General features: G+C 36.8%; 1 protein-coding gene across 1 annotated transcript in view; it reads left to right on the forward strand.

Moving 5' to 3' along the window:
* Nucleotides 1-14,169, forward strand: part of ENPP3 (ectonucleotide pyrophosphatase/phosphodiesterase 3) — a 36,526-nt gene that overhangs the window by 13,333 nt on the left and 9,024 nt on the right. Inside the window, exons 9-20 of the mRNA XM_031066664.1 lie at nucleotides 859-968; nucleotides 2,357-2,422; nucleotides 3,305-3,377; nucleotides 3,824-3,932; nucleotides 4,086-4,214; nucleotides 5,602-5,633; nucleotides 8,366-8,493; nucleotides 9,435-9,501; nucleotides 10,901-10,988; nucleotides 11,722-11,891; nucleotides 12,004-12,061; nucleotides 12,801-12,955. Coding sequence (XP_030922524.1) covers nucleotides 859-968; nucleotides 2,357-2,422; nucleotides 3,305-3,377; nucleotides 3,824-3,932; nucleotides 4,086-4,214; nucleotides 5,602-5,633; nucleotides 8,366-8,493; nucleotides 9,435-9,501; nucleotides 10,901-10,988; nucleotides 11,722-11,891; nucleotides 12,004-12,061; nucleotides 12,801-12,955 — 1,185 coding nt within the window. The remainder of the gene's footprint in view (nucleotides 1-858; nucleotides 969-2,356; nucleotides 2,423-3,304; nucleotides 3,378-3,823; nucleotides 3,933-4,085; nucleotides 4,215-5,601; nucleotides 5,634-8,365; nucleotides 8,494-9,434; nucleotides 9,502-10,900; nucleotides 10,989-11,721; nucleotides 11,892-12,003; nucleotides 12,062-12,800; nucleotides 12,956-14,169) is intronic.

Here is a 14,169-nt window from a genome sequence, read left to right on the forward strand (position 1 = left end):
GATTAATATTAATCATTTCCTAGTAATATCAAGCTCTAATAATAATGCTGAAAAAACCCCTAAATATATGCAATATGTAGTATACTTAGTTAATATACCTTTATGTATATGTGTTTGAGTCTGTGTGTCTGTGTAGTAATGTTTACAATATACCCAAATATCCAGATTCTGGTGCTAGTTTTTTCCCTGAAGGATTCTGTCAGGTTTGTAACACAACCAGAGCTGCACTTTTTAGGATTAATATAAATATGCCCTCTTATAATAAAGTCATACAATTAGTATCTATATCTGAAATAGATACAAAACAAAATGAAACTAGTATAACAGAATATTTATATTTCATTTGGAATGGACAGTTATCATCTAGTCCAGCTGCCTGACCAACTCTGGGCAGCCCAAACATTTGATTACATTTTTAAGGGTGTTGTCCAAATGCCTCATAAACACTGACAGACATAGGGCAGCAACAACCTGTTTAGGAAGCCTGTTCCTGTGTTGTATGTGTAATAAAATGTTTCCTAATTCCAAGTCTGAATACCCCTAAGGCAGCTTCTTCCATCTTCATGATCCTGGGATTTGCCACAGGAAAAGGGATCACTGCCCATTGGCATTTATGAAAATACCTATGTGCTTTTTCTATGCTGAGACTATCCAGGAAATTACAACATCATGGTTTCCATGCTACTAGTTTTTCTTCAGAATGTGCATGTAGGAAACAAAACTTCATATCAGATATGGTCATTAGGTAACCGTGAAAAGAGAAGGAAGAATGCATGCTTGCAGCACATATTTCTACTTTTGTGCTCTGAAGTCCTCCAGTGGTGACAAAAAATCATTTGTTTGTATCTTTACCCAAAGGTCTGGCTGACAGCAATGTCCCAAAATTTGAAAGCAGGCACCTTCTTTTGGCCAGGCTCTGATGTTCCAATTGGGGGAACGTACCCCACCCTGTACACCATATACAACGGGTAAGATCTGAAACAGCTTGTGCTAAATTCCTCCAGATTACTCCAAAAATCCAAACTGCTATTTGACAGTTGAAAGAAATGAAATATAAGATTTTTAAACAAGTCTGACAGATAACTGCCATGTTACATTGTCCTGGTTATGCCATGGAATGACCAAAAATACTTGAAAATTTCAAAACCATTCAGGGGATTCAGAATGAGAAAGTCAAAGGGTATATTCTGCTCTCCTAGATAGTTTAGAAGTCTTAGGCAAATGCAAAACACTAGGAGAGCATCCTGGAAATTATTAGTAGCCACTGCTAAGCTGCACCAATGATTGCGATATTTCCATGCGTAAAATCAACATATATTATATATAGCACTCTAAAAATACTTGCACTTGAGAATAAGCTTACAGACAACATATACCCTAAGGCAACAAACACAAACTAGGAAGCCATGGCAAGACGCTATGTGAGACAGAAATTTTTGGAGAGGGACTGCTGGATAGGGAAGCAACTGAAAGAAGAGGGGCTCTAAATTTCCTCTGGTCTTGCTTGCATGTTTGATAATGTGCACACACCTGTAGAATTGTAGTTCTTGTATGGTTTTTTCTTGTTTATTCAAAGGTTGCATATGTGAAGTACCAATTGCCTTCATAGTTTTTGTGGCATTATTTTGTTGGGGTTTTTCTTGTTTGTGTTTCTTGCAGTTTGTTTGTTTTGCTATGGAAGGCATTGGCATTAGTAAATTATTTCTAGATTTTGATGATTGTGATGATTACAGTATACTTCCCATGGTTCTTTAGAAAGATAATCTAAAGCAAGCATAGAACCATAAGTCTCTATAGATAATAGAATTTGCAGTGATGTGTAGGCTTGGTATTCAGAAAACATCTAAGTACTGTGAGTAACTAACATACAGCTTGTGTATGACTTTGAGGGAAAGCACAGATATTTAATGGGTGAATTCTCTCATAGGAAACAAAGCATGATCTCACAAAGACTTTGATGGCATTATTACTTTCTTTTAAAATATGAAAATCCAAGGCTTATACATGCTGGAAAGAATAAAAATTATTCTACCTTGTATTTCAGGTTTATTTCCTCAACTTAAAATACCTTTGTTTGCGTGTATTTTTAAATATAAGAGTGGTCCCACCAACACAGGTTTGTGTTTGCAAAATCAGGATCTGTCTAATTTACCACTTAAAGTGACTTATATTCAATTTAAAAGGAGATTAATAAAATTAATTGCTATACTTTGTTAAAATGCATCATTCTTAGTTCCAGATCTGTGACTTTGATATATTACTAGAGTATGGAAACTGTATCTAGGAAATAGAAGTGCTAGTCAGAAAGTCTTGTTAACATCATATATTTTTTTATGTATTTTTTTTTTCTTTTCAGTTCTATTCCATATGAAGAGAGAATTTCAGGAATACTGAAGTGGTTTGATAATGCCCAGCCTGAGAGGTAACACCTTGTAATATCTACCTGCTTTGTGAGACTATAGCTTAGAAAGCTTTTAATGCTTAGCAATTGAAATTTATGTTGGTGTTTGTGAAATATGGAATCTTCCTCACCATTTTAAATTATTATTTGCTGAACTTAAGCCTGTTCTGTATCTTATCATAGTTATGATAAAACTGTAGGTACAAAAGATTAAAAAGTGAGCATATATCTGAACAGGATGTACTGTTGTATGAGTTTTATTTGATTGTTCTGTCTTTTTTCTTGGTGCATGTCCTGTAGGAAACATTGATTCAGTTTTATTCTAAATGTGTAGATGAAAGATTTTATATGAAGGCTAATGCCCAAGAAAGGTTAAATACATGAAAGTAATTGCAGTAAGTAATTCAGGATGAAAAGTAAATGTCAGTGCTGATCGTGGTGTTAACTTTGTGACGTGTAAAGAAATGAAATATTTTATATGGCAATTTGCTAATAAAATCCTAATGTACTTGCAGTTAGGAGATGCTCTCTAGAGTCTCACTGCTTAGTCAGGAAGAGCTCTTTCAGAGGGTTGTTCCATTTACATCTCAAAAAGGATTGTTTGTTGTGGTGTCTGAGATCTTGAATTTTTAAAGAGTGATTTCTGGTTACCTGTTAAAGACACCGGATATTATTTCTGAAATTGTAACTTCAAAGAGCCCATGTTGATTAATTACAAAACTCAGAGGAAGTTGGATGATTACATTTGCTGTACGGACTGTTATCAAGGTTTAAACAGGTTACTCATAATTCCTTTTAAAATGTCATTTAATATTGCTTTTTTTTTTTCAAATCAAAACACTCTCTTTAGGTGCTGCCTCTAAAGTCTCATAATGTTCCATTCTTATTTATTTTTAACTCAAGGCCTGATATATACACTTTATATATTGAACAACCAGACTCTTCTGGACATTCATTTGGACCAGTTAGTGCTGGTGTAAGTAGTTTCTATATTTTTCTTATACTTAATTGCACTAAAAATGGTGTTGTAGTATGAACTTAACCAATTTATAGACCTGAAAAGAGTAGTAGATGAAAAATTGCCATGACTGTTTTATGACTTTTTGTTAAGAACTTTTGCTTGTGGTTGAGCCTAATGTTATGATTCCCATACTGTGTGTGAATCAAAAGAACCATTAACCAAACAGACTGGTAGAATATAATTTCAGATCATACTAATACAAAAAATATTAATATTTATATTTAGACTGAACTTTAATTATATTACTATGTGATATTTAGAAGCACATGGCCTGGCAAAGCTGTCTTTTACACTGTACTTCAATGTTTCCTAATTTGTAACCCAAAAGTATTACATTTTTACTTGCATGAAGGCAGAAAGTTCAACCTTTAAGGATCTTAGATGTAACTGTTATCTCACAGGTAATCAAAGCCTTACAGGCAGCAGATAAAGCAGTGGGGATGCTCATGGATGGACTTAAACAAAGAAACCTGCACAAATGTGTAAACCTCATTGTTTTAGCTGATCATGGTAATGTATATATTTCTTTTTTCTAGTTAACTTTACTGAGTCACTGTTTTCTTCCTGTGTGAAATATGTGGGCTTAATAGTGTTAATCCATTTTATAAATCACTTTATCTTCCTTGCCACATGAAAAAGAACTGTTTCTATGTTGCCCTTTAGGGATGGAGAAGACCTACTGCAAGAAGTTAGAATATATGACTAATTACTTCAAAGAGGTGGATTTCTACCTGTATGCTGGGCCTGCAGCTCGCATTCGAGCAAAGAATGTTCCAAAAGACTATTTTACCTGTAAGTCTGGACCAATCCTGGGATTGAGCAATCAGTGTAGCAGGAAATAAACAATTGATCAATCAATCAAACAAACAAATAAATAAGGAAATGGATAATCAGTAGTAATCAGCAGTGTGAGCAGCTTTCTGTTTCCCTTAACTTGGCTTCAACATCTATGGAAGTTGTTTGGGATTTTTTTTTTTTTGGAAGAATGACCACTTTAGATGAATTAGAAGGTTAGAAAAGATTGTTGCAGACTCTAATTTGTATTTTCTTGGCATGGAAAGATGAAGTAAAGGTAGTTTGGTTTTTTTTTAACTGGAATTCAGGTCTTTCATAAGTGCATTGTTCTTCACAGATTTCTTGTGCAACATTGGCAGAGTCAGTCTTTTTGAAGTAAGGAATATTTCTGTGTGTACAAAGTTACACAGTCTTAACCTTAGCACAGTGGAATCTAAGCCTTGGTTAAGATATTTAGCTAGTGTCTCAAAAGAACAGAAAATTGAAACAATTTGAGCTAACTCTGACTTGAAATAGATACCATGCCATCAGACTGGAAAAAAAATTCCAGAACTTTCTGTATCAGGGACAACAATGGAGATAAAATCATGGAAATGCTCTATGTATTGACTTCAAAGAATTTGTAAAGTATTGTAAAAGGGATAGTTATTGCAGGTTGCAAATAAGAGCTGGGATCTCACTGTACTTTTTATTCATATTTTGTAATTGTACTTATATTTGAAGGCACAATATTTATATGACATAAAGCAAACTTTCATTGGTTTAAGTCATACAAAAGCAGCTGAGGAAAGAATACTGGTTTTTCTGCGTCTCAATCTCAATAAAATTGTTGACTTATCTCATCTAATAGTCTTAGATTTTCTGTAGGAATTTTTCTTCCATGAAGTGCTCAGATTTACTTTTTAGAAAGTTAATCTCAAATGGTTAAACTAGTCTTTCAAAATGTGCAAGGTGAAAATACTTAGATAGACTGAAATTTCCTGTATGACTGTGGCTGGAAGCAAAATACAAGACAAATTCTCCAGGTCCTGTTCAATGTAAAAAAGGTTATACTTCAAACAGGGGTTAGATAAGAGAAAAAAACTCGGGTCTGATGATCTGTCAGCTTTAGGTGTAGGCAGCCATCAGCATGGCAGTTTTCTACAGTCTGTCCTGATGTACCTGAAGTTCTAGTGTTCTAGTTACTTCCACAGGCACACTTACAGACAGTTACCATTGGAAACATAACATTCCTACCTGTGGAAGGTGATAGTTGCCACTGTCTTCACAAGCTAATAAAGAAAACCAACTTTATAGTCTAAAAAAACCATGTGTAAGTTTTTGTCATGAGGCTTTGTCCTTCAGCCATTCATATGTATATTAATTCATTTTTTCTTTTTAACAGTTGACTCAGAAGGAATCGTTAAAAACCTCACAGTGAGTAAATATTCTCATAACTTTTACTCATAGCTACTCTTAATAGGAATCTGAGGAAAAAAACACAGTTTGTAAAAAAATGAGACTATAGTGCCAGTTTAACTAGTGTACTGACTCCACTCTACCTTGGGAGGCAGTTCTGGAAGTTCAAAAATTATGCACAAAGGTTTGTTATAGGGGATCTCTGTTCACGGAAAATTGTTCTGTACTTCACTTTGAAAGAGAAGAGGCTGAATTCAGGAGCAGAAACTTGGGTATATCTTCATGATAGAAGAGAATACAGCACAGAGATGCTTTAGACAATAGGCATCTGTTAGCAGTGGAACACAAGTCTGCACTCAGGCTAGGCTAAAGTAACTTTTCCACACAAGAGATTGTAGAGTACATTGGAACAAAGTGTTGTAGAGGCTGGAAATATAAGTGGCGGGGGGGGGGGCAGATTTTAGACACATTAATGCAGGACAGCACTGTAAGGGCTTTTAGATCTGATCCACAAGGAACATCTGACTTAAAAAGAACCTGAAGCCTAGAAGAAACTAAGCAGGTATGAGAAAGAAACTTCATTCAGTACTTGGCTTGTTCTTACACACTTTCTTTAAGTTCTGATTCTAGGAATTTTGGAAATGTGATTTTAAACAGAGTACTAGGCAAGATGGGCCTCTGGCATCAGGCAGTATGACTGTCTTAGGATCTTTTGACATATCACTGAAATAGTTGCAGTGCTTTTACATATGCTGCACCACAACAGGGTCCTGTACTGGTAGTTCTGCTTGGAACTGAGCCATGCTGAATGGATCTAGCACTTGTGCACAGGTCCAAGCTTGCCTGTCTCCCATGTGGGCACACTTTGACAGCTGAGTTCTAAAGGATACAAATAAAGAAGTGCAGAACAGAGTGCAAACCAAAGGAAGATCAAACTTATTTCTTTTATCAAAGGGTGATGTGACAGTGCATGGTGCTTTCCTCTTTCCTTATACTTTTCTAGACAGATATATCAGCCTCTGTCACTTTTTTGTAGTGTTCAAGATATACATTAATACATGTGGGATGAATGCGCTGGCCAAATGAAAAAAATTGTAGGCCAGTTAATTGTCTTTCTGTATTTCTTTCCTTTTAAATTTACACTGAGTTAAACATTTAAACTGCTTGCTCTCAGTGTGCTGTCATAAATTCCTCGTTTTCTTCATTGCGAGTTTGTTTCCTATTCTGTGGCTTGTCCTGTGCCAAGCAGTAGACAGGTGTTGTGGTACATTTATAAAAATGCTCTCAGTTTGTCAAAATCCCGGGCTCCCAAATGGATATGTTTCGATAAATCTCCACTAGAGGTCTCCCGTTAACCCGTTGAACTTGAGGGAGTAGGATCAATGGCTGGGAATAACTGAAGGGGATTTCTCAGTGCTACCTCCCCCGCCTCGCTGTATGATGCAGAGTCTGTCGTATCAAAGAGTACTGGTATGAAGGGAAGGTTACAATCTGCATGTTTTCAACTTCAGCTGAAACTGCTACTGCTAATAGTTGTAGAGATGTGACATCTTGTGCCTTATGGGAATAGTCTGGTACCAGGACATGCTCTCTTTTCTTTCCTCTTCATAAATGGTTGGTGTATTTTGTCCCTGTCGAATTATTAGAATGAGGGGTTTTTGCAGATAAGGTAGTTGTGTGTTTTATATTTATTGCTAATGAATAGACATAAGTCATATGCTGATTCCCTCTATTTTTTCCTTTTAATTAGAACTCTTCTTCCAGGCTAGCAAACACACTGAATCCTTATTTTTCATATTCCTGGATTCCTCTGTTCTTCTTTGATGACTACTGAGGCACAGTTACTCCCATGTCACATGTTAAAGTCTGTATCCTATGCAGAGCATACAATTTTGGTATTTAGAAGTGAAGATGTCAGAACAGGCTCCAAGCATGGTACAGTTTGCACAGCCTGTGTGGTAAACCAAGTCCACTTCTGTGGCTTATGCAGCTTCCTAGCAGCTCTTCCTTTACATTTTAGATATTCTGGGTTATCTGGATTCCTGATCTGAAGCAACACTTCTGAAACTTTGCCATGATGCTTGCAGCCAGCTGGAATGGCTTCTAATGGTCATATATATAGTTAAGTCTTTGCAGTATGTCATATGGTTATCATTAGGCTCACAATTCCAAGCTCTTCCATGGCATGCCTGCTAATGCAGCAGTTATATGAACACACTAAATGTGGGTGTAAAAGTTAAAATCTTTAGCTAACAGCTGAGCAATGGACATTTACATGTTCAGGCTTGCAGCTAAAACTCTAGACTATGCTAAATAGTGTATGCTTGGCTTGCTTTGTTCATTATTGAATAGTAAAGTGACAGAAAGTGGCAGAAATAAACTGCCAGGGAACTTTCTCTTGTGAAGTGTAATCTTACCAACCAGATGCCAATGGCATTAGTACAGAAATATAGACTAAATAGTTCTACTGAGCGTCTTTGAGCCTTAGATGTACTTTTACCACAGTATTTGTGGGCTTGATATATAAATTGTGTGTAGTCTATTTTCAAAAAGTTCCAAAAAAGTGTTGCATTTTCTTGCATTGCTTCTGGGGCCAAAAATGACATCTGCGGGTCATGCGAGAAGCTATCTATGACTAATGGGCTTTGTGCTTGCATTCCTATCACTAAGATATTTGTGATAATTTTGAACGATGGGTGGTTTTTTAAAACTGAGTGAAACTCGTGACTGGACTCTTTTCTCTTGCACAGTGCAGAAGATCCCCTCAGCACTTCAAGCCCTACCTGACCCCTGACTTGCCCAAACGATTCCACTATGCTAACAACATTCGTATTGATAAAGTTCATCTTTTGGTGGATCGACAGTGGCTGGCTGTGAGGTAACATGATTTGTGTGATTGTTATGCTGGTTTTTTCATCTCACTTTCATCCCTTTAATTTCCTTCACCACTGCTTCATTTCCTGTTTTGCCTTAGACTTGTTACATTTCCATGTTTGTTACAGTTAAAATCATACTATACATGAAAAGGAAACATGGTTGTTTTGGTGAAACTAAATCGCTGTCCAGGACATACAAAAAGAAATGTGCACTGAAAAAAATCTAATTATTTTAATAATTTTAATTGAACCCTATTTTAATTGAACACCCTGTGTTCAAATGTTCCTGCGCCTCTGAAAACAGGATACCTGCACCTGACAACTGTGCATTGAATTGGTATGGGGTGACTATATCTTAATTTTTCCACGTGTCTTAGCAATGGATAGATAAAAATAAGTCTTAGTCACCATGTCAGAGTATTGTGTTGTGTTGCTAATTCTGTAACCCATCCCCACATTATCCACGTCTCTTCACTCTTCAGAATCTATGATGAAAATGCATTGTCTTGTAAGGCAAAATCCCTCACAGTCTTATTTATATTATTCCACAGAGGCTAAGAGCAGTTCTCCCATTGTAAGCTTTCTGGTAAAATGCCAAAGAATACAACTAGGAATTCTTCCAAAATAGATTACACTTGTTCTGCTACCTGTAGCTAGGTAAAGGCCTCAGTTCAAAAATGGCCATTTTTTCAACTTGCTTTGAAAATATTGTATCACTGTACACTCATAGCCAGCTAGGAAAATTTAGTACTGTCCATAGCAATTTCTGTTAGAGGAGAAAGAGTTCCTCATAGAAATGAATGCTATGATGAGCCATAAATGCTAGAATATGATGGCAGAGTCAGTTCTCAAGGAATGATGGAGTCTGTGAGCCACAAGGATTGTTACTAAGTGCTTCTATTTGTGTCATTTTTATTTACACTCTGTGATGGTTTCTCCTTAGGGATAAAAGTTACACATCTTGTGATGGAGGTAACCATGGCTATAACAATGAATTCAAAAGTATGGAGGTAAGATGACTTCTATTTTATTCTATTCTTGAACTTTCTTATGTACAAAACCATCATGTGCCAGGTAAATCACCAGAATACAGAACAATGACAGTTTTTGCAGTGTGCTTTTTCTTTTCTGGCCATAAGACATGTAAATTGTAAACACATACTAGGTCCAAATATTTGTACTGCCTTTCATTGATGTGTATAAGGCCTGTTTCTTTGGGGTCCTGTAGTAAAAACAGTCTGGGCTTACCTCACCTGCTTGGAGACAGGTAGACTGCAGTAAACCAAGTGTACCATGTTTAGCTACTGAATTCTTTTTCCTTTCATTCTTCCACTGAGTCAATGACCAAAAAACCTCCATAGGCTCTGGGAGTTCATCTAAGCATCTGGAAGCCTGTATGCTCAAATAAACTAAATCTTATTGTCTCTCCTTATCTTACAAGGGTTAATCACATCACCAGAACAAAAAAACTAATTAGCTATACTGTGTGTTAGTATAGCCTATGTTAAAGTTTCATCTCATTTTCACTGCCGGTTACAGTGAAAATATTTTGAGGTCTTGAGCTTTTGGTATTTCATGTACTTTCTGTGATGTGAACCTTTAGCTAAGGTCAAGCATGCCACTCTAAGTCCCATATTCTGTGCCTAAGAATCAGATCCTTCCAGATCTTTACAACTATGTTAAAACCAAATGTCAGTGATCAGAATTACACTGAATGTTTGTATGGAAAGAAAAGGTAAATAATAGAAAACCTTGTACAGGTGCCACAACTGATGCTTTTTTTTTTTTTTAAGAAAAGAGCAACATTTCATCTTTCTATAATAAATTGAAAATTCCTCTTCTGTTATGGACACATAATATTATTTCAGAACAGATCATTGTCCTGTTAGTCACGTTTCCCATATCTCCTGGCAGGCAGTTCAGGAGGCTCACAATGCAGCAGAAACTCCCGTGAGTCTGTACATAGTATCAGTGTTCTGCCACAAGGCTTGCAGGCTACAGAAGGGCTGCCCAGCACTGCATTGTGCCATTGGTCGTACAGATGCAGGTCTTTGCTGAGTTTGGAACGGGCCTCTGCAGTTCCCTGCTCCTTGCTTTAACCATGGCCATAGACTCTTAAGTGACCCAAAGACTTCTGAGTGCAACAGGTATTAAAAAAACCCCAAAACCAAATGAGATTCATTATATAGTTTAAAATGGGAATTTTTGCTTTGCATTTTTCTTCAAATTATGTGCAATGGCAGAAAATTGCCTTCCTTACCAGAATAAGCCTGTACTTTTAACTTCTGTGACTATGAAAAGACTGTATTTTGTTCCATTGTCCCAGTTTTCATAAAGTGCAACTGAATTGGTTTTGACTTTGGTTTCCTTTAGGTAACTATTTTTTTCATTATTACTATTACAATCTAGGCTATATTCTTAGCATATGGCCCAAGCTTTAAAGAGAAAACAGAAGTGGATGCTTTTGAAAACATTGAGGTTTACAACCTTATGTGTGGTGAGTAGAAACAATCCAGTACTTTAGACGATAAAGTTCTAAAAAAATTGATAAATATCAATAAAAATTGAGTGAATTCATTCAAAACCAAAACACTGAAGCCATGCTCTTAGGCCTTCTTTACACTGCTAAGAAATTGACTTCCAGAAGTTGCTGTGCCTTGAAGGTTTTTTCTGATTGCAGAAGAATTCCACTAAAGAATCAGAGGGAACCACACCATGCCATATGGGTTTGCTGTCAAACTAATGCCTGTGGAATTGTGGATAAGAATCTTGCAGAGAGTATCTGCTCTTGCTCATAACTTAGGGTGAACCATTGTAGTCCCAGCAGTGAACAATTAGGAAGCATGAGCCTCAGAAAATATGGATTAAAGCATCACACAATAATGCAGTAGGTTACTAGGTTTCACAATGTGATGCACTTGCAATAACATTTATACTTTGCATTAAACTGTCTAATCTTGTGAATGTTGTGACAATGTATAAAACTGTACCAACAGTACTCAAATTTATAGTTACCAAGTCTTGATGCTGTGGAAGATAACAAAGAACCTTCAGACCTAAAAAACTGCAAGTTGGTGGGAGTAGTTACTGTAACAGTTTAAATAATGGAATAAGCTATTTCTTCTACCTTTAAAAATTACTACGAGATTAGTAGGTTTGGACAGATAATTACTTTTTAAAATACTGTTTTAGTCTTAAAATATGTTTACAAATTTCAAATGTTTCAACAGATTTGCTGCATATAGCACCAGCAGAAAACAATGGAACACATGGCAGCTTGAATCACCTCTTAAAGAAACCCTTTTACAATCCTGCACATCCAAAGGAAGTCTCACCTCCCTCTTTATGTCCAGTTTCCAGTCTGATTCCTACAGATGACCTGGGATGCAATTGCACACAAGTAAATAGGGATTTCTGGTGTCTTTTAATCCTCTTTGTCAAGTGTGTTCTGCTTTCTTCATTTTTTTTCTAAACAATGGATTCATTTTGAACAATTCTCTGACTTTTTACAGATATCCGTTGGGTCAACAGAAGAGCTAAACAAGAGGTTAAATCTCACCACAGAAGAAAGTGAGTAGCAAAAACTGAAAAGAGCAGCAGTATTCTAAAATCCACACCTGGTTTATATTTTATTTCACTGGTTTCAGTGGGAATTTTTGCAACATTAATTACAATTGAAAGTGAAGTAGGAAAATCAGGTCAGAAGCATTTTTTTTTTTAATTTTTCCTTTTCGTGTCTTAAAAAAATGCTAAGGGACTCTGTCATAGCAACATATATATATATAGGAATAGGATCCCATTAAAAGTTTGGAGAAAACCATAAAGATTTCAATGGTCTTGAAGAAAATGTGAGCACTGTCAGGCTATGTGACATAATTCCTGCTCCTCACCCTGTATCCATAACTTTAACTTTCTCTGATCAAAAATTCCCATAGATACTTCTTTCTACTTTTTTTTAAGGGGTTTCTGGAAATTTTGGGAAGCATTGTAATGCCTCCTAGTCAAATAAGATGTAAGTTTTATTGGCAAGATAAATTCAAAATATTTGCATTGGTATGAAACTTCAAAGAAACAAGAGTTTGCAAGTCTGATATATTTTATTGACTTTTGTACATTAAGCATAATATGAAAACTATTTTCTACATTTTTAATTCTACTTATAAGCCTAAAGAACCACGACTAGGTTTACTGTTGGATCTATTTGTATTTGCTAAAGTTTTAGTTAACAATTTTTGTCTGTTCTCTTAACTCCTTGTACCATCCAAAATGTTATAGTAGAATAAATCAATAATTATTATTTAAATTTTAGTAAAGAAGGCAAGCTCATCTCATTTGCCATATGGGAGACCCAAAGTTCTTCAGAAGGAAAAGGTCTACTGCCTCCTTTCCCATCATCAGTATGTGAGTGGATACAGCTACGATATCCGGATGCCACTGTGGACTGCATACACTGTGAATAAGCCTGTAGGTTATCAAATATCTCTACTACTCTTAAATATGGGATCTAATGGGTTAAAAATGTGGTCCACTCATCAGGAACCCAGTTTAATGGCTGGTGGATGCCATGTGACTAAGGCACTTGTGTCAGAAAAAATGTCTTTGATATCATTTAACTTTTAGCTATCTTAAAATAAAGTTTTGAGAAATGGGAATGACCGTTTGTTAGGTCCTGAAGCAATTTCAATCTCATGTGGCGTGTGTTTGGTGTCCCCAGTGACGATGTACTTACAACGAATTCGGTGCCAAGTACCCTTCTGTTCTGGGTTGATGGAGACAAAATGCCAGTCAGTGTCCTTCAGGTGGAGTGATTCTGTCAGCTGTAACCTGTAAGGCTCATTGACAGAAGACGTGGTTAACACAGGTTCACCCAAATCATGACAAAGGTTGTTTTGTTTCACTTTCAACGATGGACCAGCAGATGTGGTCTTTGAAGCATCTGCTTCACTTACAGAAATATTAACATTACCGTGCACTTGGTTTATTTTGCTTCCTTTATTCCCTTGGCCTGCTCTTTTTGTGTCTGCACGCCTGGCAGGCCGGTGCTCCCCATTTAGTTTTTTTGTTGTTGTTGACCCCCCGGAAGAGCTTGCAGTTCTCCCCCGTCATTTCTAAATTCATCAAATTGCTTTTTCAGGGGGCACTGGCTACTCCAATGCCCAAGGTTATTGCAAAGCAGGCATGGCTTTGTGGGGTCAACCATAGCTGGTCTTCGCTGCTGCCCAGGGTACTGCTGTGCTGGGGGAATGGGTGCAGGGCTGGCAACGGCGACACGCTGAGGTGGTCTTGGCAGCAGCCTTGGTCTGGTGTCTTCAGCACCACTCATCAGTTAGGGACACAAAAGATGTAGGAGCTGCTGGTGACCTGGTTCCATTAAGCCTGTCCTGTAAAAGGGATATGCTGTCAAGACAATTCTCCATCTCTCCTGTCAGTTCCTGTGGAGAAGCAGGATTGGCTGTGATTTCCCAAATCAGAAGTTTTAAGCTTTCCGATGAGTGCCATGACCTTTTACCTATTAAATACCCTCTATGCAACTCTACAAGACAGTTTGCACTAGTGCATATGTGTTCTTTGCTCTCTGTTATGTGATATAATTTCTGAAAAATGTAACTGTAGTTGAATGAACTTCTGAGTGTTCAAGGGTATGCGGATCCAGAATAAATTGTTTGAGTTTTCAGGGT

The sequence above is a fragment of the Geospiza fortis genome, unplaced genomic scaffold (genome assembly GCF_000277835.1).
Source record: "Geospiza fortis unplaced genomic scaffold, GeoFor_1.0 scaffold98, whole genome shotgun sequence".
In the NCBI taxonomy this organism is placed as follows: Eukaryota; Metazoa; Chordata; class Aves; order Passeriformes; family Thraupidae; genus Geospiza; species Geospiza fortis.